The 20,280-nt window shown below is 68.2% G+C and overlaps 3 protein-coding genes across 5 annotated transcripts; 1 reads left to right on the forward strand and 2 right to left on the reverse strand.

The window, feature by feature from the left end:
- Window positions 1–2,320: 2,320 nt before the first annotated feature.
- Window positions 2,321–10,226, reverse strand: THOC6 (THO complex subunit 6). Of its 3 annotated transcripts, none has more exons than XM_074998425.1 (13): window positions 10,140–10,226; window positions 8,733–8,848; window positions 8,553–8,617; window positions 8,249–8,352; window positions 7,270–7,307; window positions 6,663–6,711; window positions 6,503–6,574; window positions 6,207–6,309; window positions 6,016–6,065; window positions 5,300–5,362; window positions 4,941–5,051; window positions 4,297–4,425; window positions 2,321–3,732 (listed from the first exon to the last, which is right to left on the reverse strand). In XM_074998425.1, exons 2-13 carry the CDS (start codon window positions 8,846–8,848, stop codon window positions 3,649–3,651), a joined length of 984 nt encoding a protein of 327 aa, XP_074854526.1. In that variant the 5' UTR covers window positions 10,140–10,226; the 3' UTR covers window positions 2,321–3,648. The 3 variants fall into 3 exon arrangements, with proteins under 3 accessions (XP_074854526.1, XP_074854525.1, XP_074854527.1); XM_074998424.1 differs by lacking the exon at window positions 10,140–10,226 and adding an exon at window positions 9,748–9,905; XM_074998426.1 differs by lacking the exon at window positions 10,140–10,226 and adding an exon at window positions 9,604–9,738.
- Window positions 9,830–12,459, forward strand: HCFC1R1 (host cell factor C1 regulator 1). Its single transcript, XM_074998633.1, has 6 exons — window positions 9,830–9,937; window positions 10,046–10,131; window positions 10,962–11,021; window positions 11,478–11,630; window positions 11,726–11,875; window positions 11,968–12,459. The coding sequence occupies exons 1-6, from the start codon at window positions 9,830–9,832 to the stop codon at window positions 12,116–12,118; spliced, it is 708 nt and encodes a 235-aa protein (XP_074854734.1). The 3' UTR covers window positions 12,119–12,459.
- A 174-nt stretch (window positions 12,460–12,633) lies between these two features.
- On the reverse strand, window positions 12,634–19,038 carry LOC142015060 (ras-related protein Rab-35-like). The gene is made up of 6 exons (XM_074998457.1): window positions 18,731–19,038; window positions 17,716–17,766; window positions 17,409–17,532; window positions 14,769–14,893; window positions 14,362–14,486; window positions 12,634–13,566 (listed from the first exon to the last, which is right to left on the reverse strand). Exons 1-6 carry the CDS (start codon window positions 18,783–18,785, stop codon window positions 13,441–13,443), a joined length of 606 nt encoding a protein of 201 aa, XP_074854558.1. The 5' UTR covers window positions 18,786–19,038; the 3' UTR covers window positions 12,634–13,440.
- Window positions 19,039–20,280: the final 1,242 nt, after the last annotated feature.

The following is a 20,280-nucleotide window of genomic DNA, read 5'->3' on the forward strand; positions in this document are numbered from 1 at the left end:
CACGCCGCCCACCTGGCCCCGGCGCCGGGGCAGCGAAGCAGCCGCCGTCCCCCAGCGCCGGACGCGGAGCCTGGAAGTCAGAGCGGAGGGATGAGCTGGCCCGGCCCGGCCCCTCCGCGCCCCAGGCCCTGAGCGGCAGCCGGAGGGAGCCGCTGGGGTCAGCGCCCAGCTGGGAGGCGCTGGGGGGCTGGGAGCCGCACGCCTGGGCTCTCTCCTGGCTTGCGGGGCCGGGGCCTGCCCCGAGGCAGAGGACTTGCTGCCTGGCAGCCTGGAGCCGTTCCCAGCCCCTGCGGCAGCCCTGGGCCGGCTCCCTCCCCAGGTGGGTCCCCGAGCGGCACAGGCTGAACAGCCGCTGGGCGAGCGCAGAGCCGACCCGTCCCCACTCGCCAGGCAGGACCGCAGCTCGGCCGGCCCCGCGGCAGCACCTGGCCTTGGGGCCTGGTCAGCTACGGAGAGGAGCCCCCGGCCGGGTCCCGATCCTGCCCCCAGCTGCTTGCTCGGCCTTGCCTGAGGCTGCAGGGCCCAGCGACGGGCGCCCCGCGACGAAGGGCTCACGGGAGGGTCTGAGTGCCCCGGTTTCGGCTGCGCGTTTCCTACTGTCCGGCACTTCACCCACCAGCCTGGTGTCCTCGGGGAGCCGGAGCGCGACGCGGGCAGCCCTGTGCTCGGGGGGGCGGGCGGTGACACTCGGGACACAGATCCCCGGCCCAGGCCTCTGCCGGAATTCGAGGCACAGCTCCGAAACCGGCCGGGCTGGCACAGCTCACCCGGCCCAGCGCCTGCCGGAGCAGCTGCTCCAACTCTGGGACACCCCAGCCAGAGCAGCGCTGCCTGACGGAAGCCTCTGCTCCAGGTGCCAACGACCCCAGGCCTGGTCATTACCCCAAGTCTGGTCCTGGACCCGACTGACACCCAAAGTCCTGAACCTGCCGAGCTGCACCGTGAGCTCCGCCACAAGGTCACCCAGAGCTGGGCATGAGCGGGCTCCTGTCTCACCCCTTCGAGGCCCATCATCCAGCCCAGAGCTCGTCCCCACCCACCGGCCTGTCTCCACAGACCGCCAGCCCGGCTCTGGAAACTGCTGTGAACTCTCCATCCCTCAGCGCAGCCCTCACCCGCTCCCGCCTGGTCCTGCCGGGGGCTCTGCTTGTCTCCTGCCCTCTGGACCCCTGGCTGCCATCACCATGTGGGACCCGCGACCACCGCACGCCCCAGGGACGGATGAGATCTCGCTCTAGGCAAGGCCTCCTGCCCCGCCTTATGTAACTGGGTCCCTGGTTTGCTCGCCCTGACATCTGTGAGCAGCTGATTTACTACTGTAACTGTGACACAGACATTCACCGCCCGGAAATAAGTAACTTCCAGGGGGATGCTGGTGGTTTCTCTCCGGCTCACTCGCTCTCAGGGGCGTTGCTTTGGCTTCCCCGTTCACTCTGCCACGTGGCTCCCGGTAGCTAAGCTAAAAGCTCCGTGTGGTGCTCAGAACTCCTGTGGGGTTTGCCCTCGAGTGGGTCACGCGGAGACGGTCGTGCTGTGACAGTGGGGATGGGGGGGTGCTGGACCAGGGGGCAGCTCGGAGCGCTGTTAACCCCGCCAGGGAGCCCAGGGGCACACAAGGGCCCAGCTCGCACTGCTGTGCAACCACCCACTGAGTGCCTCCATCTCCCCAGGCACAGCACCAGTGGGGGGGGCAGTTTCAGGTGATGACGCCTCACCCATAGGCAATGCCCCTCCTGGCCCTTTGTCACCTACCCAGGCCCCCAGATGCCACCTTCCCCCTTGGGAACCAGCCCAGGGGCGGGCGAGGAGCCTGGCTGGGGAGCAGGGGGGGTCTGGTCCAGCTGGAGAGGGAGGCAGGAGGCTCAGGGCCCGGCGCGGGGGCCCCTCTCCCCAGGATGGATGGCGACTGGCTCCTTTGCTGACAAGTCTGTTCCACCATGTCCCTGGCGCCTGATCCTCCAGCCGTGCTCCCTGCCGAGCGATGGTCACGTCTGCCTGCGGGTGGGGGGGCCCCTGCTCCAGGACAGCCCCAGGGCCAGGAAGTGACCCCTCTGCTCCCAGCCAGACCCCTGCTGCCCCCCACCCCCGCCAGTGCCAGCTCCGGCGTCGCCCTCTGGGCCCGGGCACAGCTCATCAGCCACCCAGAGATCGTCCCAGGTCAGGCGCCCTGGCCCCAGGGCAGCCCCTACGAGGCAAACCCACAGGGGCTGTGGGTCGCAAGCAAGGGGCAGTGGTAGGGCTGGGCTGGGCTAGCAGGGGATGTGGGTTGGCAGTGAGGGGCACTGACAGGGCGGAGCTGGCAGGGGCGTTGGGTCCAGCGACTGGGGCACTGGGGGGTGTCCCCTGGGTTTTATTAAAAAACAGAATAGAAAACAACAAAAGAAAGTAGGGAGGTGGGGGGTGGAGGTCAGAGCTCCAAGCAAAGCAGAGTGAGAACGCTCAGCAGCTGAAGAGACGTGGGGGGCGGGAGCCGGGGGTCAGGCTCTAGGCGAAGCAGAGTGAGAACGCTCGGCGGCTGAAGAGACGTGGGGGCGGGAGCCAGGGGTCAGGCTCTAGGCGAAGCAGAGTGAGAACGCTCGGCGGCTGAAGAGACGTGGGGGCAGGAGCCGGGGGTCAGGCTTTACGCGAAGCAGAGTGAGAACGCTCGGCAGCTGAAGAGACGTGGGGGGCGGGAGCCGGGGGTCGGGCTCTAGGCGAAGCAGAGTGAGAACGCTCGGCGGCTGAAGAGACATGGGGGCGGGAGCCAGGGGTCAGGCTCTAGGCGAAGCAGAGTGAGAACGCTCGGTGGCTGAAGAGACGTGGGGGCAGGAGCCGGGGGTCAGGCTCTACGCGAAGCAGAGGGAGAATGCTCGGCAGCTGAAGAGACGTGGGGGGCGGGAGCCGGGGGTCAGGCTCTAGGCGAAGAGAGGGAGAACGTTCGGCGGCTGAAGAGACATGGGGGCGGGAGCCGGGGGTCAGGCTCTAGGCGAAGCAGAGTGAGAATGCTCGGCAGCTGAAGAGACGTGGGGGCGGGAGCCGGGGGTCAGGCTCTAGGCGAAGCAGAGTGAGAACGCTCGGCGGCTGAAGAGACGTGGGGGGCGGGAGCCGGGGGGCGGGCTCTAGGCGAAGCAGAGTGAGAACGCTCGGCGGCTGAAGAGACGTGGGGGGCGGGAGCCAGGGGTCAGGCTCTACGCGAAGCAAAGGGAGAACGCTCGGCGGCTGAAGAGACGTGGGGGGCGGGAGCCGGGGGTCGGGCTCTAGGCAAAGAGAGGGAGAACGCTCGGCGGCTGAAGAGACGTGGGGGCGGGAGCAGGGGGTCGGGCTCTAGGCGAAGCAGAGTGAGAACGCTTGGCGGCTGAAGAGACGTGGGGGGCGGGAGCCGGGGGTCAGGCTCTAGGCGAAGCAGAGTGAGAACGCTCGGCGGCTGAAGAGACGTGGGGGGCGGGAGCCGGGGGTCAGGCTCTAGGCGAAGCAGAGGGAGAACGCTCGGCGGCTGAAGAGACGTGGGGGGCGGGAGCCGGGGGTCAGGCTCTAGGCGAAGCAGAGGGAGAACGCTCGGCGGCTGAAGAGACGTGGGGGGCGGGAGCCGGGGGTCAGGCTCTAGGCGAAGCAGAGGGAGAACGCTCGGCGGCTGAAGAGACGTGGGGGGCGGGAGCCGGGGGTCAGGCTCTAGGCGAAGCAGAGGGAGAACGCTCGGTAGCTGAAGTTGGTGAAGACGTCGACCTTGTGGCTGCTGCCGGCAGCTGTCAGCACCTGGGGGTCACAGCGAATGGGGTCAGTGGAGTGGGTCCCCTGGGCCCTCTTGGGGCTGGGTCAGCTAAATCTGAGCCCCTGCCCCGAGGTCCCCAATCCCCTGAGCAAATACCAGAGTCCAGCCCCCCTCGCCGCCAGCCCACTTGCCAGCCCCCCAGCCAGCCCCGCCCAGCCCCCCTCACCGCCAGCCCACTTGCCAGCCCCCCAGCCAGCCCCACCCAGCCCCCCTCACCGCCAGGCCCCCAGCCAGCCCCACCCAGCCCTCCTCATCGCCAGCCCACTTGCCAGCCCCTCAGCCAGCTCCAGCCAGCCCTCCTCGCCACCAGCCCACTTGCCAGCCCCCCAGCCAGCCCCGCCCAGCCCCCCTCGCCGCCAGCCCACTTGCCAGCGCCTCAGCCGGCTCCAGCCAGCCGCCCTCGCCACCAGCCCACTTGCCAGCCCCCCAGCCAGCCCCACCCAGCCCCCCTCGCCGCCAGCTCCCTCGCCAGCCCCCCACCCAGCCCCACCCAGCCCCCTCGCCAGGCCCCCAGCCAGCCCCTGCCAGCCCCACCCGGGGCGCCCCACCTTGTGCTCGGGGGAGCGCTCGTTGACGCACAGCGAGTGGACGGAGCGGGGAGTGCAGGGGATCTGGGCCCGGAGCTCCCCACTGATCTGCAGGTGGTTGATGGCTGGGCTGTGCCCCGCTGAGAGGATCTGGGGGCAGAGAGGGGCCGGGGTGAGCGTGACAGGACGGGCCGTGGGGAGAGCCAAGGGGCACTGGGCGCCCAGCAGCACAGCGGCAGGAAGGAGCCGGGCAATCACCAGAGAGAAGAGCCACGAGGGCGACAGGGATGACCTGGCAGAGAGCGAAGGAAAGAAAGAAAAGGGGACAGGGACGGAACGACCCAGACCGACCACCGGGCGGGGACAGTGAGGGCGGGGGGGCCGAGGGGCACAGGGGGAGAAGGGGGATGGGGAGGGCAGCGGGGCTGGTGCAGGCCGAGGGGTCCAGGGGGTGAAAGGGGATGGGGAGAGCTGGGGGTGCTGGCGCAGGCCGAGGGGTCCAGGGGGTGAAAGGGGATGGGGAGAGCTGGGGGTGCTGGCGCAGGCCGAGGGGTCCAGGGGGTGAAAGGGGATGGGGAGAGCGGGGGGTGCTGGCGCAGGCCAAGGGGTCCAGAGGATGAGGGGTATGGGGGGGTGAGGGGGGCTGGCACCAGGGGGACACTCACCAGGTCCTGGTAGAACATGACATGCTGCTGGCAGTGGGGCAGGGGGAAGATGGTGGTGGGGGTCACGGAACGCAGGTGCCAGAGGGTGAGCGCCGGACCCCCCCCGCACACCTGGGGAGAGACAGGGTCAGACTCCGCAGGGCCCCACAGCACAGCCCCCCACCCCTTTGGCTCAGCGCAGACAGCTGTCTCCTGGGACCCCCCGACCCACGGCGGCTGAGCCCAGTCCCACGCCCAGTGCAACCCCAGACCCCTGCAGAACCCCCAACCCCACACCCGGGGGCTGGTCTCTTGGCAGCTCCAGGCTGGGCGGGGGCACCCCAAAGCCGAGCCGCCAGCACCCCCTGCTGGGAACTCACCATCCAGTCACAGTCCGTGGCCAGGCAACGAACCCACTTCCCGTTCTGCGGCCGGCTGCACTCCTGGGGGGGCAGAGCCGTTATGGGGGAGCAATGAGGGTGGGGCGCTTCTGTCCCTGGCGGGGTAGCCTGGACTCCAGGGATCGCTCCCAGCTCTGGCGGCGGAATGGGGCCTAGTGGTTGGGGGAAGGGGGCCGGGAGCCAGTGTAACCCACATTCCCCAGTGTAGCTCACTGGCCTGTGCAGCGGCACCGGACCACTTCCATGGGGAACAGAATCGCCCCCTCCATGGCCTGAGCTGGGCACCAGCAGCCGCTGGCTCCGACGGTCACGGCCCCGGCGCTGGGCTCCCGGCTCCCGCCCACCTGTGCCACGTACGCACCCCCAGCGGCCGCCAGCTCCGACGGTCACGGCCCCGGCGCTGGGCTCCCGGCTCCCGCCCGCCTGTGCCACATACGCACCCCCAGCGGCCGCTGGCTCCAACGGTCACAGCCCCGGCGCTGGGCTCCCGGCTCCCGCCCGCCTGTGCCACGTACGCACCCCCAGCGGCCGCTGGCTCCGACTGTAGCAACTCCCGCGCTGGGCTCCAGAGGGCCCAGGCTCGAGTCTTGCTGTGGGCCGTTACACCAGGACTCCTGGGTTCTATCCCTGGCGCTAGGAGGGGAGCGGAGCCCAGTGGTCAGAGCTGGGTCAGCTGGGGGCGGGGTAACCTTTACCTCATATTTGTGCACTTCGATGACCTGGACCTGCGCCCCAGTGCGTAGATCTGCGACACAGAGAGGGGGTGTGAGGGCGGGGCCCCCCGCTGCAGCCGGACAGGCCTGGCCCCTCCCGGGCCAGCCCCACCCTGGAGCACGCAGAGGGAGCCAGGCTCAGCCCCCCAGTGGCTCGGGGGTGGGGGCCTCACCCCACATGCGCACGGTGCCATCCTCGCCGCCCGAGAGGCACTCCTGGGCCTGGTCCCGCAGTGCCAGGCAATGCACGTAGTCGCTGTGGCCCCGCAGCTCGTGCTGCCGAGAGAGAGCAGAGTGGGTGCGGGGCCGGGCAGACGGCCGGCGACCGGACAGGAAAGAGGCTCGGCCGGCCGGACGACGTCACCCTCCCGGGCCCCGGCTGCAGGCGAGGGGCTCCCTCAGGGGCCGTCCGCATGCCTGGGGCCTCACCCGGCCCCCTCCCCTCCCGGCCTGCAGGGCCCCCACTCACGGTGAAGGTGCCGGACTCCAGGTCCATGACATGCACAGCGCAGTCGCCCCCAGCCAGCAGCAGGCTGTTGTCCTGCAGGGAAAGGGTGGAGTGGAGCCAGCAGGTGAAGGATATCGGGGGGACTGAGGGACCCCCCTTCCCACAATGCACGGTGGCTCACCTTGGGGTTCAGCTGCAGGCTGTTGATCTCAGGCACCTCCAGGCTGCTCCTGCCACAGGAGAGAGACAGGGAGTGTGAGTGAAAGGGGCAGGCCAGGTCGCGCCAACCCTGGGGGCTCCCACGATGCACCGGGCCAGGTCGCGCCAACCCCGGGGGCTCCCAGGATGCACCAGGCCAGGTCGCGCCAACCCCGGGGGCTCCCAGGATGCACTGGGACAGGTCGCGCCAACCCCGGGGGCTCCCAGGATGCACCGGGACAGGTCGCGCCAACCCCGGGGGCTCCCAGGATGCACCGGGACAGGTCGCGCCAACCCCGGGGGCTCCCAGGATGCACCGGGACAGGTCGCGCCAACCCCGGGGGCTCCCAGGATGCACCGGGACAGGTCGCGCCAACCCTGGGGGCTCCCAGAATGCACCGGGACAGGTCGCTCCAACCCCAGAGGCTCCCAGGATGCACCGGGACAGGTCGCTCCAATCCCGGGGGCTCCCACAATGCACTGGGCCAGCTCGTGCCAACCCTGGGGGCTCCCATGATGCACTGGGACAGGTTGCACCAATCCCAGGGGCTCTGGGGATCTCCCATGATGCACCGGGCTGGGTCTCTCACCTGTAAGGGGGTCGGCGGCTCCAGGCTTCCTTGCAGCCCTATAAGGGAGAGACAATCATAGAATCACAGAATCCCAGCGCTGGAAGGGACCTCAGGAGGTCATCGAGTCCAGCCCCCTGCCCAAAGCAGGATCAGCCCCAAGTAAATTATCCCAGCCAGGACTACGTCAAGCTGGGATTTAAAACCCTCTAGGGATGGAGATTCCACCACCTCTCTTGTTAACGCATCCCAGTGCTTCACCACCCGCCTGGGGAAGGAGTTTTTCCTAATATCCAACCTCCACCTCCCCCTCTGCAGCTTCAGCCCATTGCTCCTTGTTCTGCCATCTGACACCACTGGGAGCAGTTTCTCTCCCTCCTCGTTAGAGCTCCCCTGCAGGAAGCTGAAGGCTGCTATTAAATCACCCCTCAGAGTCTTCTCTTCTGTCAACTAAACAACCCCAAATCCCTCAGCCTCTCCTCATAGGTCTTGTGCTCCAGCCCCCTAAGCAGTGTCGTTGCCCTCCACAAGACCCTCTCCAATGGGTGAACATCCTTTCTGTATCGGAGGGCCCAGAACTGGACACAATGCTCCAGATGGGGCCTCACCAGCGCCGAGTAGAGGGGAACAACCACTTCTCTAGACCTGCTGGAAATGCTCCTCCTAATGCACCACAATACACTGTTACCCTTCTTGGCTACAAGGGCGCACTGGGTACTCAGATCCAGCCTTGCACCCACCATAACCCCCAGGTCCTTTCCGCCGCGCTGCTGCTGAGCCAGTCGGTCCCCAGCCTGTAACAGCGCTTGGGATTCTTCCGCCCCAGGTGCAGGACTCTGCACTTCTCCTTGGTGAACCCAGCGGAGATGTGATCAGGAGGGACCCAGGAGCCTGGGGCATGAGAGGAGGCGCTGGGAGGAAAGACTCAGGAGCCTGGACAGGGGCAGTGAGAAAGACCCAGAAGTCCAGGTGAGGCAGGGAGGGCAGTGGCCCAGCTCACCTTTTTGATGATGTCGGCCCAGTTCCAAGCTCTGACCTCGCCGCTGCCGGCGCTCAGCAGCTGCCGCTCGGTGGAGACCATGGCGTAGACTGGGCTGTCGTGGGCTGCAGAGGGGAGCAGCACAGCGTCAGTGCTGGGGGACAGAAGCAGCCTGGGAGCTCCCCAGCTGCACTCGGTACATGACTACCCGCGGTGCATTCTGGGAGCCACCCAGCTGGGTGCAATGCATCTTGGGACCCCCTGGCCTGGCAAGCAATGCATGCTGGGAATCTCCCACATTTTCTCTGGCCCCGAGAGCACCCACCTGTGAAGGACACCACTGGCTTCTTGCTGTCCTCCTTGGCTTCAGAGCTGAGCGCCGCCGAGAGGCTGCAGGGAGCAGAGGGGTAAGCAGGGGGAGCAGCCCCGGGGGTACCACAATGGGAGCAGAGGGGTGTGGGGGGTAAGAAGAGCAGCCCAAAGGGGGTGATGGGGGCAGGGTTACCTGAACACAGCAATCTCCCCATAGTTGTTCCCAGCTGCCAGGTACTTGCCACAGGGCGAGATACTCTGGGAGAAGACGGTCATATGTAGCAGCTCCAGCGCACGCTGGATGTCCATCTGGGGAGGCCAGGGGCACAGGTGAGGGGGCAGGTACCAGGTAGGCTCCCACAATGCATCAGGCCAGGTTACTCCAACCCTGGGAGCTCCCACAATGCATCAAGCCAGGTCACGCCAACCCCAGAGGCTCCCACAATGCACCAGATTGGGTCGCGCCAACCCCAGGGGCTCCCATAATGCAATGGGCCAAGTTACACCAACTCCAATGGCTCCCACCTTGCACCAGGCCAGGTCGCGCCAACCCTGGAAGCTCCACAATGAACTGGACCAGGTCGCGCCAACCCCAATGGCTCCCACAATGCACCGGGTTGGGTCGCACCAACCCCCATGGCTCCCAGAATGCACCGGGTTGGGTCGCGCCAACCCCCATGGCTCCCACAATGCACCGGGTTGGGTCGCGCCAACCCCCATGGCTCCCAAAATGCACTGGACCAGGTCGTTCCAACGCCAATGGCTCCCCCAATGCACCGGGTTGGGTCGCGCCAACCCCCATGGCCCCCACAATGCATCGGGTTGGGTCGCGCCAACCCCCATGGCCCCCACAATGCACCGGGTTGGACCGCACCAACCCCAGTAGCCCCCACAATGCACCAGGTTGGGTCGCGCCAACCCCAATGGCCCCCACAATGCACCGGGTTGGGTCGCGCCAAGCCCCATGGCCCCCACAATGTACCGGGTTGGATTGCACCAACCCCCAGGGCTCCCACAACGCACCCGGTTGGGTCGCGCCAACCCCCAGGGCTCCCACAACGCACCTGGTTGGGTCGCGCCAACCCTCAGAGGGTTCCCAGAATGCACTTGGTTTTGGACCAGCCTGGTGCATGGCGGGAAACTCTTCCATTCCCCCTGCGCAGTGCATGCCGGGAGCCCCCGCCCCGTGCGGCCGCTGCCCTGTTTACCTGCCCGGGTGCCATGAGGGCGCTCCACTCAACGCGCCTCTGCGGCGCGCTCCTGTGACGTCAGGCACGCGCCAGGCGGCCCATGGACTACAGCTCCCAGGAGGCCGCGCGGCCCCGCCTGCTCTGGCTGCAACAGCAGCACGCGCGGGGCCCGATGGGAAGTGGAGGCCGTACGCGCCACCCTGGGCCGGCAAAGCACCTACGACTACACTTCCCGGCAGGCGCCGCGGCACAGGCCCCCACACACACACACACACACCACGTGACGGCCGAGCCAGCGCGCGCTCCCGGCAGCTAGGCCGCGGCGGCAAAGCCGCAGAACGCTGCAGTGGGGGAAGGGGCGCACGAAAAAGGATCCCGGTACGTGCGAAAAGTCTCCCGCAGGTCCGTACCGCGCATGCGTCGAGCCCTGGCTAGCTCCAACCCAGGCGCGAGCCCCACGGCGCAGCCCGCGCCCAGGTGCGAACGGCCGCGACCTGCCCCGTTCGCTGTGCGCATGCGCGCGGCCCGACCCGTGCCTTCCAACCTCAGCCCCGCCCCCTCCTTATAGCCACGCCCCTTTCTCAGGCCACGCCCCCTCTGTGCCGGGTGTTGCGTCTGTGTGCAAGGCATGCTGGGAGCCCCTGTGTCTTGGCATGACTTGTCCCAGTGCATGCTGGGAGCCTATCATCTAAACAGGGCCTGCCCCAGTGCATGCTGGGAGCCCCCCACCTTAGCAGGCCTGCCCCAGTGCATGCTGGGAGCCCCCCGCTCAGCACGTCGGGCCCCAGTGCAGCACACAGCTGAGCGAGAGCCGACTGTGGGCACCTTGGGTGTGGCGCAGGGCAGACGGGCCCCTTCGGTGGGTCGTTGTGTATCTAACTCTCCCCCTTATGTCCCCAGGAAATGACCCGAGGATGGGTGCCCCACCCTGGCAACTGGAGGCAGCGGTGACCCCCAGCCTCTCATGCTGGCCCTGCCCCTTTCCAGGGGGGGGCATTGGCAGGAGCCACCACCCCAGGCTGGGTGCCCTGCATGGCACAGCCCCGAGCCCTGAGTGGAGGCAGGAGGTGCCCAGCAGAATGCCCTGGGCCGCTCGGGACCAGGCGGTGGTGAGCTTCACCGGCACAGCGCTGCCAGGGTGAGCCTCCAGGGCTGGGAGCAGGGACTCCTGGGAATGAATGAATGTTGCGGGGCTGGACCTCCTCAGTACTGACTCTGCTTTCCGGTTCCAGCACCCGCCAGCCATCTCCCGCAGCCTCGCTGGCCCTCAAACGCCACCTGCCGGAGGAGCAGTGAGTACGGAGGGGAGGCCTGAGCATCCTCCTTATGTCGACCTTCAGCCCCCTGCCTATTCTAGCCCAGCCTGGCTACAGTGCATGCTGGGGGGCCGTGGCTTGGCAGGGCAGGGCAGGGCACTGCATCCTCTGAGTCCCAAATATTGGCATGATGGAGCAGAGCATGCTGGGAGACCAAGGGCTTGGGGTGATAGGGCAGCGCATGACAGGAGTCCCAGGGCGTGGCGTGGCGTGACACAAGCAGTGCACGCCGGGAGACCCAGGGCGTGGCGTGACGCAGCGCACGCTGCAATGGATTCTGGGAGCTCTCCAGCTTGGCTGGCCAGGAGGAAGTCTAGCAGACCTGTGTGCAATGCATGCTGGGAAGCCAGGAGCCCACCCCGTTGGTGTGAGTGAGTGTAGTGCATTGTGGGAAGCCCCCCAACCTCTTTCCCTTCCCTCCCCACCCCCCAGGCGGCCTGGCCCAAAGCAGTTCCTGTCGGAGGAGAAGATGGCTGCCCGCTTTAACACGCTGAGCCTGGAGAATGACCACCTGTACAGCACCAATGGCTTCCCCCCGGGCCTGGGGGGCGAGCGCCGCTGGGAGCACTGGCTGCCGGAGCAGAGGTACCAAACCCCCCCCCCAGCCCCCAGGCGCAGACCCCTTGCCCCACTGCCCCTCCCTAGAGGTGGCTGCAGCTCAGCTCTGCCTGTCCCCACAGGCTGCCCCCGGCTGGAGGGAGCGAGGACGCTGAGGGGAGCCGCGTGGTGTTGGAGGGAGAGTTCAGCATGGCCGACTGCTCCCCCCTCAGCCTGGGGGAGCTGGGCCCCCCTGGGGCCAGCCTCCTGCTACCCCCGCTCCTGCAGTGCCTGTGAGTATTGCACCCCGGGGGTGGGGACGGGGGGGGGGTCCGTCAGGGCCAACCTCCCTCACTAACTCCTCCCATCTCCTTCCCTGGCCCAGGAACCCCGCCACGGAGCTGGTGCTGTGGGCACCCCCCAGCAGCCCGGTCCCCAACTCTGTCCACAGCCTCAGGCTGCCCTCCTGGGCCCTGACCACCCCCCTGCCAGGGGCAGCCCCAAGAGATGGAGCTGTGATGGGAGAGAGAGACTGACCGAGGACCAGAGCCTGCCGCTGCGCACTTCCCTGCAGCAGTGCCCTGCCGCGCCGGCTGAACCTGACTCACCTTTGCATCCCGCTCCTGCCGCCAATAAAGGAGGAGAGAGCCTGCAGGCCGGGGTCGGGGATGTTTCTGGCCCTCCCCCCGCCATGGCCACTGGAGGGAGGGACACGCACACACAGCCTGAAGACAGGGGGAGCCGACAGCCTGTCCAAGCCCCGCAGCCAGCCCTGCCCTGGCCGTGCTAGAAGGGGACTTGCCCACTCACAGCCAGGAACTGGGCCCTGCCCCCAGCACGCGCACACGTGCACACGCACAACCACCCACCTGCTACAAGGCAGGGCCTCACAGACCACCCCCCCCACCGTCGTCACCACCAGCTAGTGATGGGGAAACTGAGCCCCCCCGCCCCCCACTATACCCGGCAGCCCCCAGCTCGGAGAACCCAGGCATCCGGGCTCAGTACTCAGGCACATCTTGTATCTAAATGGTCTTTATTGACGAAAAAGAGTCTCCGTGGCGGTGGCCTGGGGGGGGTTAGTGTCACGCGCGCCAAATTATTGCACAGTCAGTTCCTGGGGGAAACCCCCTTCCAGTGCTGGGGTGAGTGCCCTGGCTCCCCACGGCTGAGCCCCGCCTGGTCCTGGGGCGGAGCCATTAGGCCCACCCCAGAGTGGATGGCGGCAGCCGTTCCCAGCCAGGAGCTCCCCATTTGTTCCCAGTGGGGGGCTGCACCCCTGGCCTAGAGTCAGGGGAGGCTTTCGAGTGGGGGCCCCCTGCACCCCCATCCAAGGTGCCCCCTTCCCAGTGCTCCAGGGGTGGATTGCATAGTGCATGGGGCAAGGAGTGGTGGCTGGGGAGAACGGGGCTCCCCGCGGCACACTGCGGTGCAGGAGGGCAGGGCGAAGTCTGGCCCCCGGCGGGCACCCCACAAGGGAGGTAACGCCCCCCAGGCTCCACCCCCAGAACAGAGCAGCCCTGCTGGGTTGGGGGGCAGGGAGTGGTATTTTCCTTTCACAGTGGGGTGGAGGGATGGGGCCTGATCCTCCAGGGCCTGGACAGTGGGCTCTGTCCCGTCCTTCCAGCACCCCCCTCCCCCAGCCCCAAATACATGGCCATGGCAGGGCGGGGCTCCCTGCCCCATACACACAGTCCTTCCATGGGGCAGGGCAGTTCTCCCCCATACACACAGTCCGTGCCCGCCTCAGGGCGCCGTGGGGCCGGGCCATCCCTGTCACACACACAGTCCATGCCCGCCCCGGGGTGAGCTGGGCCTCGGCTGCCCCCGGGTGGGGTAGGGTGGGGGGACCCCGCCCTCAGCAGCACTTCTTCACCTGCGGCTTCTTCTTGGGCTTGTTAATCTTCACCACCTCCGGCTGCTGCAGCCGCGCCAGGTTCTCCTGCTTGGTGCGCAGCACCATGGCCGTCACCGCGTTGAACATCTGTGGGGCAGGGCAGGGCCGGGCCGGGCCAGGGGGTGTGAGCTGCTTGCCCCCGTTGCTGCCCCCGACCCCCAAGGGCTGCGAGCTTCCCCCCTGGCGGTGCCCCCGGTCCCCCACCCCCCCACGGCTGCAAACTTCCCCCCCAGCAGTGTCCTGGTTCCCCACCCCCCCAGGGCTGCGAGCTTCCCCCCCGGTGGTGCCCCCGGTCCCCCACCCCCCCACGGCTGCAAACTTCCCCTCTAGCGGTGCCCCCAGTCCCCCACCCCACAGCAGTGCCCCTGTCATGTTTCTCTCTGAGCTTCCCCCCCAGCAGTGCCCCCAGTCCCCCCACCCCAGGGCTGTGAGCTTCCACCCAGCAGTGCCCCTGGTCCCCCACTCCACAGCAGTGCCCCTGCCATGTTTCCCTCTGAGCTTCCCCACAGCAGTGCCCTGGTTCCCCACCCCTCCAGGGCTGTGAGCTTCCCCCCAGCAATGTCCTGGCTCCCCACCCCCCCCACCCCACACCATGGCTGTGAGCTTCCCCCCAGCGGTGCCCCGGTCCCCCACCCCACAGCAGTGCCCCTGCCATGTTTCCCTCTGAGTGCCCCCACAGCAGTTCCCTGGCCCAGGCCAGCTTCCCTGCAGCCTCTGCACCCCACATCCCACAGTGCTGCGAACTTCCTGTCAGCAGTGTCCCAGCCAGGAATCATTCCCATCCCCAAACACATGCAGGGCTGCGAGCTTCCCCCCCAACAGTGCCCCCAGGCTGGAGTCCCTCCCCCCCACAGCTGTGAACTTCCCCAGCAGTGCTGGTACCTCCTCCACGTTGAGGTTCTCCTTGGCACTGGTCTCAAAGAGCCGCACCCCCATCTGGTCGCTGAAGCGCCGGGCGTCGGCCGTCTCCACCTGCCTCCGGGCCGGGTCCTCGCACTTGTTCCCCACTGCCGGGGCAGGGGGGGTCAGACGGAAGCTGGGGCACAAGGGGGGCCCCAGAGTACCCCAGGGGAGGGGCAGGCATACAGCCACTAGCAGAGTGCAGGGCTGGGGGGCTGGCTGGGACCCCAGACCACCCAGCAGAGCCTGTGGGGGGGCACAAGGGGGGCCTGGACTCACCCAGAAGAGCCTGTAGGGATGTGGGGGGACACAAGGGGGGCCCAGACTCACCCAGCACCCAGCAGAGACTGAGGGGATGGGGGGACGTAAGGGGGGGGCCCCAGACTCACCCAGCACCTTGCAGACACTGTCACAGTTCTGTCCAATCTCATGCAGCCAGCGCTTGACGTTAACAAAGGACTCGGGGTTGGTCACATCATAGACGATGATGACGCCGTGGGTGTTGCGGTAATACCTGCCCCCAGCAGGAGGGGAGATGCACCATGGGACCAAGTCATCGGCCCACCCCACTGCCCTCCCAGCGCCAAGGACAGAATCCAGGAGTCCTGGCTCCCAGCCCCCCGACCTCTAACCACCAGCCCCCACTGCCCTCCCAGCGCCAAGGACAGAATCCAGGAGTCCGGGCTCCCAGCCCCCCCAGCTCTAACCACCAACCCCCACTGCCCTCCCAGCGCCAGGGAGAGAACCCAGGAGTCCTGCCTCCCAGCCCCCCGGCTCTAACCACCAACCCCCACTGCCCTCCCAGCACCGGGGAGAGAACCCAGGAGTCCTGCCTCCCAGCCCCCCGGCTCTAACCACCAGCCCCCACTGCCCTCCCAGCGCCAAGGACAGAATCCAGGAGTCCTGCCTCCCAGCCCCCCCACCTCTAACCACCAGCCCCCACTGCCCTCCCAGCGCCAAGGACAGAATCCAGGAGTCCGGGCTCCCAGCCCCCCCAGCTCTAACCACCAACCCCCACTGCCCTCCCAGCGCCAGGGAGAGAATCCAGGAGTCCGGGCTCCCAGCCCCCCCGGCTCTAACCACCAACCCCCACTGCCCTCCCAGCGCCAGGGAGAGAACCCAGGAGTCTGGGCTCCCAGCCCCCCCAGCTCTAACCACCAACCCCCACTGCCCTCCCAGCGCCAGGGAGAGAACCCAGGAGTCCGGGCTCCCAGCCCCAACCACCAACCCCCACTGCCCTCCCAGCGCCAGGGAGAGAACCCAGGAGTCCGGGCTCCCAGCCCCCCCACCTCTAACCACTAGCCCCCACTGCCCTCCCAGCGCCAGGGAGAGAACCCAGGAGTCCTGCCTCCCAGCCCCCCGGCTCTAACCACCAGCCCCCACTGCCCTCCCAGCGCCAAGGACAGAATCCAGGAGTCCGGGCTCCCAGCCCCCCCAGCTCTAACCACCAACCCCCACTGCCCTCCCAGCGCCAGGGAGAGAACCCAGGAGTCCTGCCTCCCAGCCCCCCGGCTCTAACCACCAACCCCCACTGCCCTCCCAGCACCGGGGAGAGAACCCAGGAGTCCTGCCTCCCAGCCCCCCGGCTCTAACCACCAACCCCCACTGCCCTCCCAGCGCCAAGGACAGAACCCAGGAGTCCTGCCTCCCAGCCCCCCCACCTCTAACCACCAGCCCCCACTGCCCTCCCAGCACCGGGGAGAGAACCCAGGAGTCCTGCCTCCCAGCCCCCCCACCTCTAACCACCAGCCCCCACTGCCCTCCCAGCGCCGGGGAGAGAACCCAGGAGTCCTGCCTCCCAGCCCCCCCACCTCTAACCACCAGCCCCCACTGCCCTCCCAGCACCGGGGGGAGAACCCAGGAGTCCTGCCTCCCAGCCCCCCCACCTCTAACCACCAGCCCCCACTGCCCTCCCAGCGCCAGGGAGAGAACCCAGGAGTCCTGCCTCCCAGCCCCCCGACCTCTAACCACCAGCCCCCACTGCCCTCCCAGCGCCGGGGAGAGAACCCAGGAGTCCTGCCTCCCAGCCCCCCCACCTCTAACCACCAGCCCCCACTGCCCTCCCAGCGCCGGGGAGAGAACCCAGGAGTCCTGCCTCCCAGCCCCCCCACCTCTAACCACCAGCCCCCACTGCCCTCCCAGCGCCGGGGGGAGAACCCAGGAGTCCTGCCTCCCAGCCCCCCCAGCTCTAACCACCAGCCCCCACTGCCCTCCCAGCGCCAGGGAGAGAACCCAGGAGTCCTGCCTCCCAGCCCCCCCACCTCTAACCACCAGCCCCCACTGCCCTCCCAGCGCCGGGGAGAGAACCCAGGAGTCCTGCCTCCCAGCCCCCCCACCTCTAACCACCAGCCCCCACTGCCCTCCCAGCGCCGGGGAGAGAACCCAGGAGTCCTGCCTCCCAGCCCCCCCACCTCTAACCACCAGCCCCCACTGCCCTCCCAGCACCGGGGAGAGAACCCAGGAGTCCTGCCTCCCAGCCCCCCAGCTCTAACCACCAACCCCCACTGCCCTCCCAGCGCCGGGGAGAGAACCCAGGAGTCCTGGCTCCCAGCCCCCCGACCTCTAACCACCAGCCCCCACTGCCCTCCCAGCACCGGGGAGAGAACCCAGGAGTCCTGGCTCCCAGCCCCCCGGCTCTAACCACCAACCCCCACTGCCCTCCCAGCGCCGGGGAGAGAACCCAGGAGTCCTGGCTCCCAGCCCCCCGGCTCTAACCACCAACCCCCACTGCCCTCCCAGCGCCGGGGAGAGAACCCAGGAGTCCTGCCTCCCAGCCCCCCGGCTCTAACCACCAACCCCCACTGCCCTCCCAGCACCGGGGAGAGAACCCAGGCATCCGGGCTGCCTGACCCCTCCTTCCTCACAAGACTCCACTGCCTCCTGGAGCCTGGAGAGAACCCAGGTGTCTGCCCTGCCACCCACCTGCCACTCCACCCATTAGACACACCACTCCCCTCGCTGGGGAGAGAACCCAGGAGTCCGGGCTCGCAGCCCCTGCCACCCCCACGGGGACCTGGGGTCCGGCTCACGTGGAGGTGATGGTGCGGAATCGCTCCTGCCCGGCCGTGTCCCAGATCTGCAGCTTCACCCGCTCGCCATTGATCACCAGGGTCCGGATTTTGAAATCCACCCCGATGGTGGTGATGTAGCTGCCTGCGGGGCGGCGCCGGAGGGAGGAGAAAAGGGAGGCACAGAAGTGATGCAGCTGAGGGGATCAGAGGGGAGCTCCCCCGGAGGGCCCAGCTATGAACCCCCAGCACCCCGACGGAAGGGGACCCCCAGGAGTCCCACAGCCCACGGGTGCGGAGCGGGGTTGGCAGGGCTGGGGGGACTTACCAGAGAAGGTGTTATCCGCAAACCTCAGGAGAAGGCTGCTCTTCCCCACCCCTGTGGGGAGAAGGGCAGGTTAGGGGGGAGCAGCCAGCCCCGCCCCCCCACAGGCCTCCGAGTGACCTACCACGCCCACAGCGCAAACAGACACCAGCCACTCCCTCCCAGAGCCAGCCGGGGTGTTTGCCCAGGGAGCGTCACCTCGCCCCTTTGCCTGCACAGAACCCAGGTGTCCTGGTGCCAGCCCCGGCTCTAACCACTGAACCACACTCCCTCCCAGAGCCAGGAAAGGACCCAGGCGTCCTGGTACCAGCCCCGGCTCTAACCACTGAACCGCACTCCCTCCCAGAGCCAGGAAAGGACCAGGCGTCCTGGCCGGGGGGCCCGCTCCTGCCCACGCTGGGTTGCACTGGGATAAACTGGACTGACGGGAACAGCTGCGACTCTCGCCCGACTCCGGCGCTCGGGCCCCCGCAGGGCAGGGAGGACAGGATGGGACCCAGGCATCCGGGGCGGCTCCGTTACCAGCCTCCCCCGAGGGCTGCCAGGGCCGGGGACGGCCCCGGCCCCAGCCGGGTCAGCCCAAGTCCAGCGGGCGGCCTGTGAGCCCCACAGCCCGCGGGGGGACACCAAGGCAGGGATGACCCAGGAATTGTCTGGGATCCCAGAGCGGGGGAAGAGAACCCAGGAGTCCGGGCTCCCAGCTCTAACCACTAGACCCCCCTCCCCTCGCAGCACCCAGGGGTCCCGGCTCCCAACCTTGCCTGCTCCAACCCACCGGCCCTGCCGGCGCCGGGAGCGGGGAACCCAGGAGTCCGGCTCCCCCGCTCTAAGCAGTAGGCCGCAGGCGGGGCTGGGAGAGGGGCCAGGCGGGGGGCGCAGTGGGGCGGAGCCGGGGGCAGGAAAGGGGCCTGGGGAAATAGAGGCGGAAGGGGAAAGGCCGGAGCCGGGGGGGGGGGACAAAGGGGGCGGGGGGCCAGGGACCCCCGGGGGCGGAGACCGCAGCGCCCCCCGGCCCTACCCGAGTCCCCGATGAGCAGCAGCTTGAAGAGATGGTCATAGTCCCGGCCAGCCATCCGGCCCGGCCCGGCTCGGGTCCTGGCCCGGCCCGGCTCGGCTCGGCTCGGCTCGGGTCCTGGCCCGGCCCGGCTCGGCCCGGCTCGGCTCGGGTTCTGGCCCACGCGGCCCCTGGTCCAGTCCGGTCCGGTTCGGCTCGGCTCGGCCCAGCCCGGCCCGTGGGCTGGGTGCGGGGGGCAGCGATGGCCGCGGGCGGGCCCAAGAGCCGCCGAGCTGGAACCTCCCTTCCTGCGGCCTCCGCCGGCCAGCTGGGCGTGGGCGGGGCCTCGGAGGGGCGGGGTCTTGGGACCCCCGCCCCGCCCCCGGCCGCCTGATAGCCCCGCCCCCAATTCCAACTCCTAGCACCCCTCCCCCACCCCTGCTTGCACCCCTTCCGCGAGCGCCCCAAATCCACCCCCCTGGCTGTGCCCCATAGGCTGTCCAGCCCACAGCCCACCCATTCTGCCCTGGACTCCTAGGAGAGGGGGTCCCCTTGCCGGACTCCCCACTTCATCCACCCCGGACCCCCGCTGACTCCCGTCCCCCCATGGGATGAGCCTGCAGAGGGGGGCTCCAGGCAGGCGCTGTCCATCTGGGCCACTTTCCTCCTCCGGAAAGGACATTCCAGCCTCCTCCCGCCGCCCCCCACAACGCTACAAGCACCCCATTGTTCTCCCAGCCGCCGGGGAGAGAACTGGATCCCAGCCACCCACCCCCACTCTAGCCACCAGACCTCACTCTCTTCCCACTGCTGGGAGAGAACCCAGGAGTCCTGCTCCCACCCGCCTCTAACCACTTGTCCCCACTGCAGCCAGGGAGAGAACCAAGAGTCCTGGCTCCCAGCCCCCCCCCCCCCCGCTTCCAACCACTGCCCCCCACTTCCTTCCAGGGCGAGGGAAAGACTCTGTCTCTGAGCACGGAGGCGCCAGCCCAGCCCTGAGCACACGCTGGGTAGCCGCTGGCTGGAAAACGCCCTGGCCACAAACGACAGAGCCCAGCAGCCTCTGAGTCACAGAGTTAATCATTGTTAGTGATGGATTCGGGGTCCTGGGTGACCGGGGAGTGGGCAAACCGTCCTGCCCCCTCCTGGAAGGGCTGGGCCCCGCCGGGGCATGAGAGAACACAGAAGGTCGGCTTCCTGCAGGGGAACACCAGGGAAAGCCGCAGAGTGAAGGGAGGCTGCATGCACAGGGCTGGGGGTGCTGGACTTGTTGTGCCTGGAAGCTGAGCGCTTGGGCAGCCGCCCTGGAGAGCATCAGGCGGTGCCCAGGTGGTGAGCAGAGCTCCCACAGCTGGCAGCGTATTCTTCTGCTGGTGTGCGCATCCGCACAGGCCTTGGTGCATGTAACAAAATTTAATACGCCCGTGGATGGAAAAAGTTATCAGGAACCCAGGTCGAGAGGGTTAGAGTGTGTTGGGGCAGGTGGGGGCTGGGCATCAGGGCTCCCACATTCTCTTGTCTGCCACTGTCTGACTTCGGTCAAGTCCTGTCACCTCTGGGTGCCCATGTGAAGC

This window comes from Carettochelys insculpta, chromosome 6 (genome assembly GCF_033958435.1).
Source record: "Carettochelys insculpta isolate YL-2023 chromosome 6, ASM3395843v1, whole genome shotgun sequence".
Classification (NCBI taxonomy): Eukaryota; Metazoa; Chordata; order Testudines; family Carettochelyidae; genus Carettochelys; species Carettochelys insculpta.

What these genes read in the sequence shown, in the direction of transcription:
- HCFC1R1 (XM_074998633.1), top strand. Translation starts at nt 9,830, where the DNA reads ATGGACTACAGCTCCCAGGAGGCCGCGCGGCCCCGCCTGCTCTGGCTG. An exon ending in CACTGGCTGCCGGAGCAGAG is followed by an intron (nt 11,631 to 11,725) that starts GTACCAAACCCC and finishes CTGTCCCCACAG; the next exon opens with GCTGCCCCCGGCTGGAGGGA. An exon ending in CCCCCGCTCCTGCAGTGCCT is followed by an intron (nt 11,876 to 11,967) that starts GTGAGTATTGCA and finishes TCCCTGGCCCAG; the next exon opens with GAACCCCGCCACGGAGCTGG.
- LOC142015060 (XM_074998457.1), bottom strand. Translation starts at nt 18,785, where the DNA reads ATGGCTGGCCGGGACTATGACCATCTCTTCAAGCTGCTGCTCATCGGG. An exon ending in TGCGGATAACACCTTCTCTG is followed by an intron (nt 17,533 to 17,715) that starts GTAAGTCCCCCC and finishes GCCGCCCCGCAG; the next exon opens with GCAGCTACATCACCACCATC. An exon ending in CAGTGTCTGCAAGGTGCTGG is followed by an intron (nt 14,487 to 14,768) that starts GTGAGTCTGGGG and finishes CTGCCCCGGCAG; the next exon opens with TGGGGAACAAGTGCGAGGAC.
- THOC6 (XM_074998424.1), bottom strand. An exon ending in GGGGAGATTGCTGTGTTCAG is followed by an intron (nt 8,618 to 8,732) that starts GTAACCCTGCCC and finishes TGCTCCCTGCAG; the next exon opens with CCTCTCGGCGGCGCTCAGCT. An exon ending in CCACGGACTGTGACTGGATG is followed by an intron (nt 5,052 to 5,299) that starts GTGAGTTCCCAG and finishes GTCTCTCCCCAG; the next exon opens with GTGTGCGGGGGGGGTCCGGC.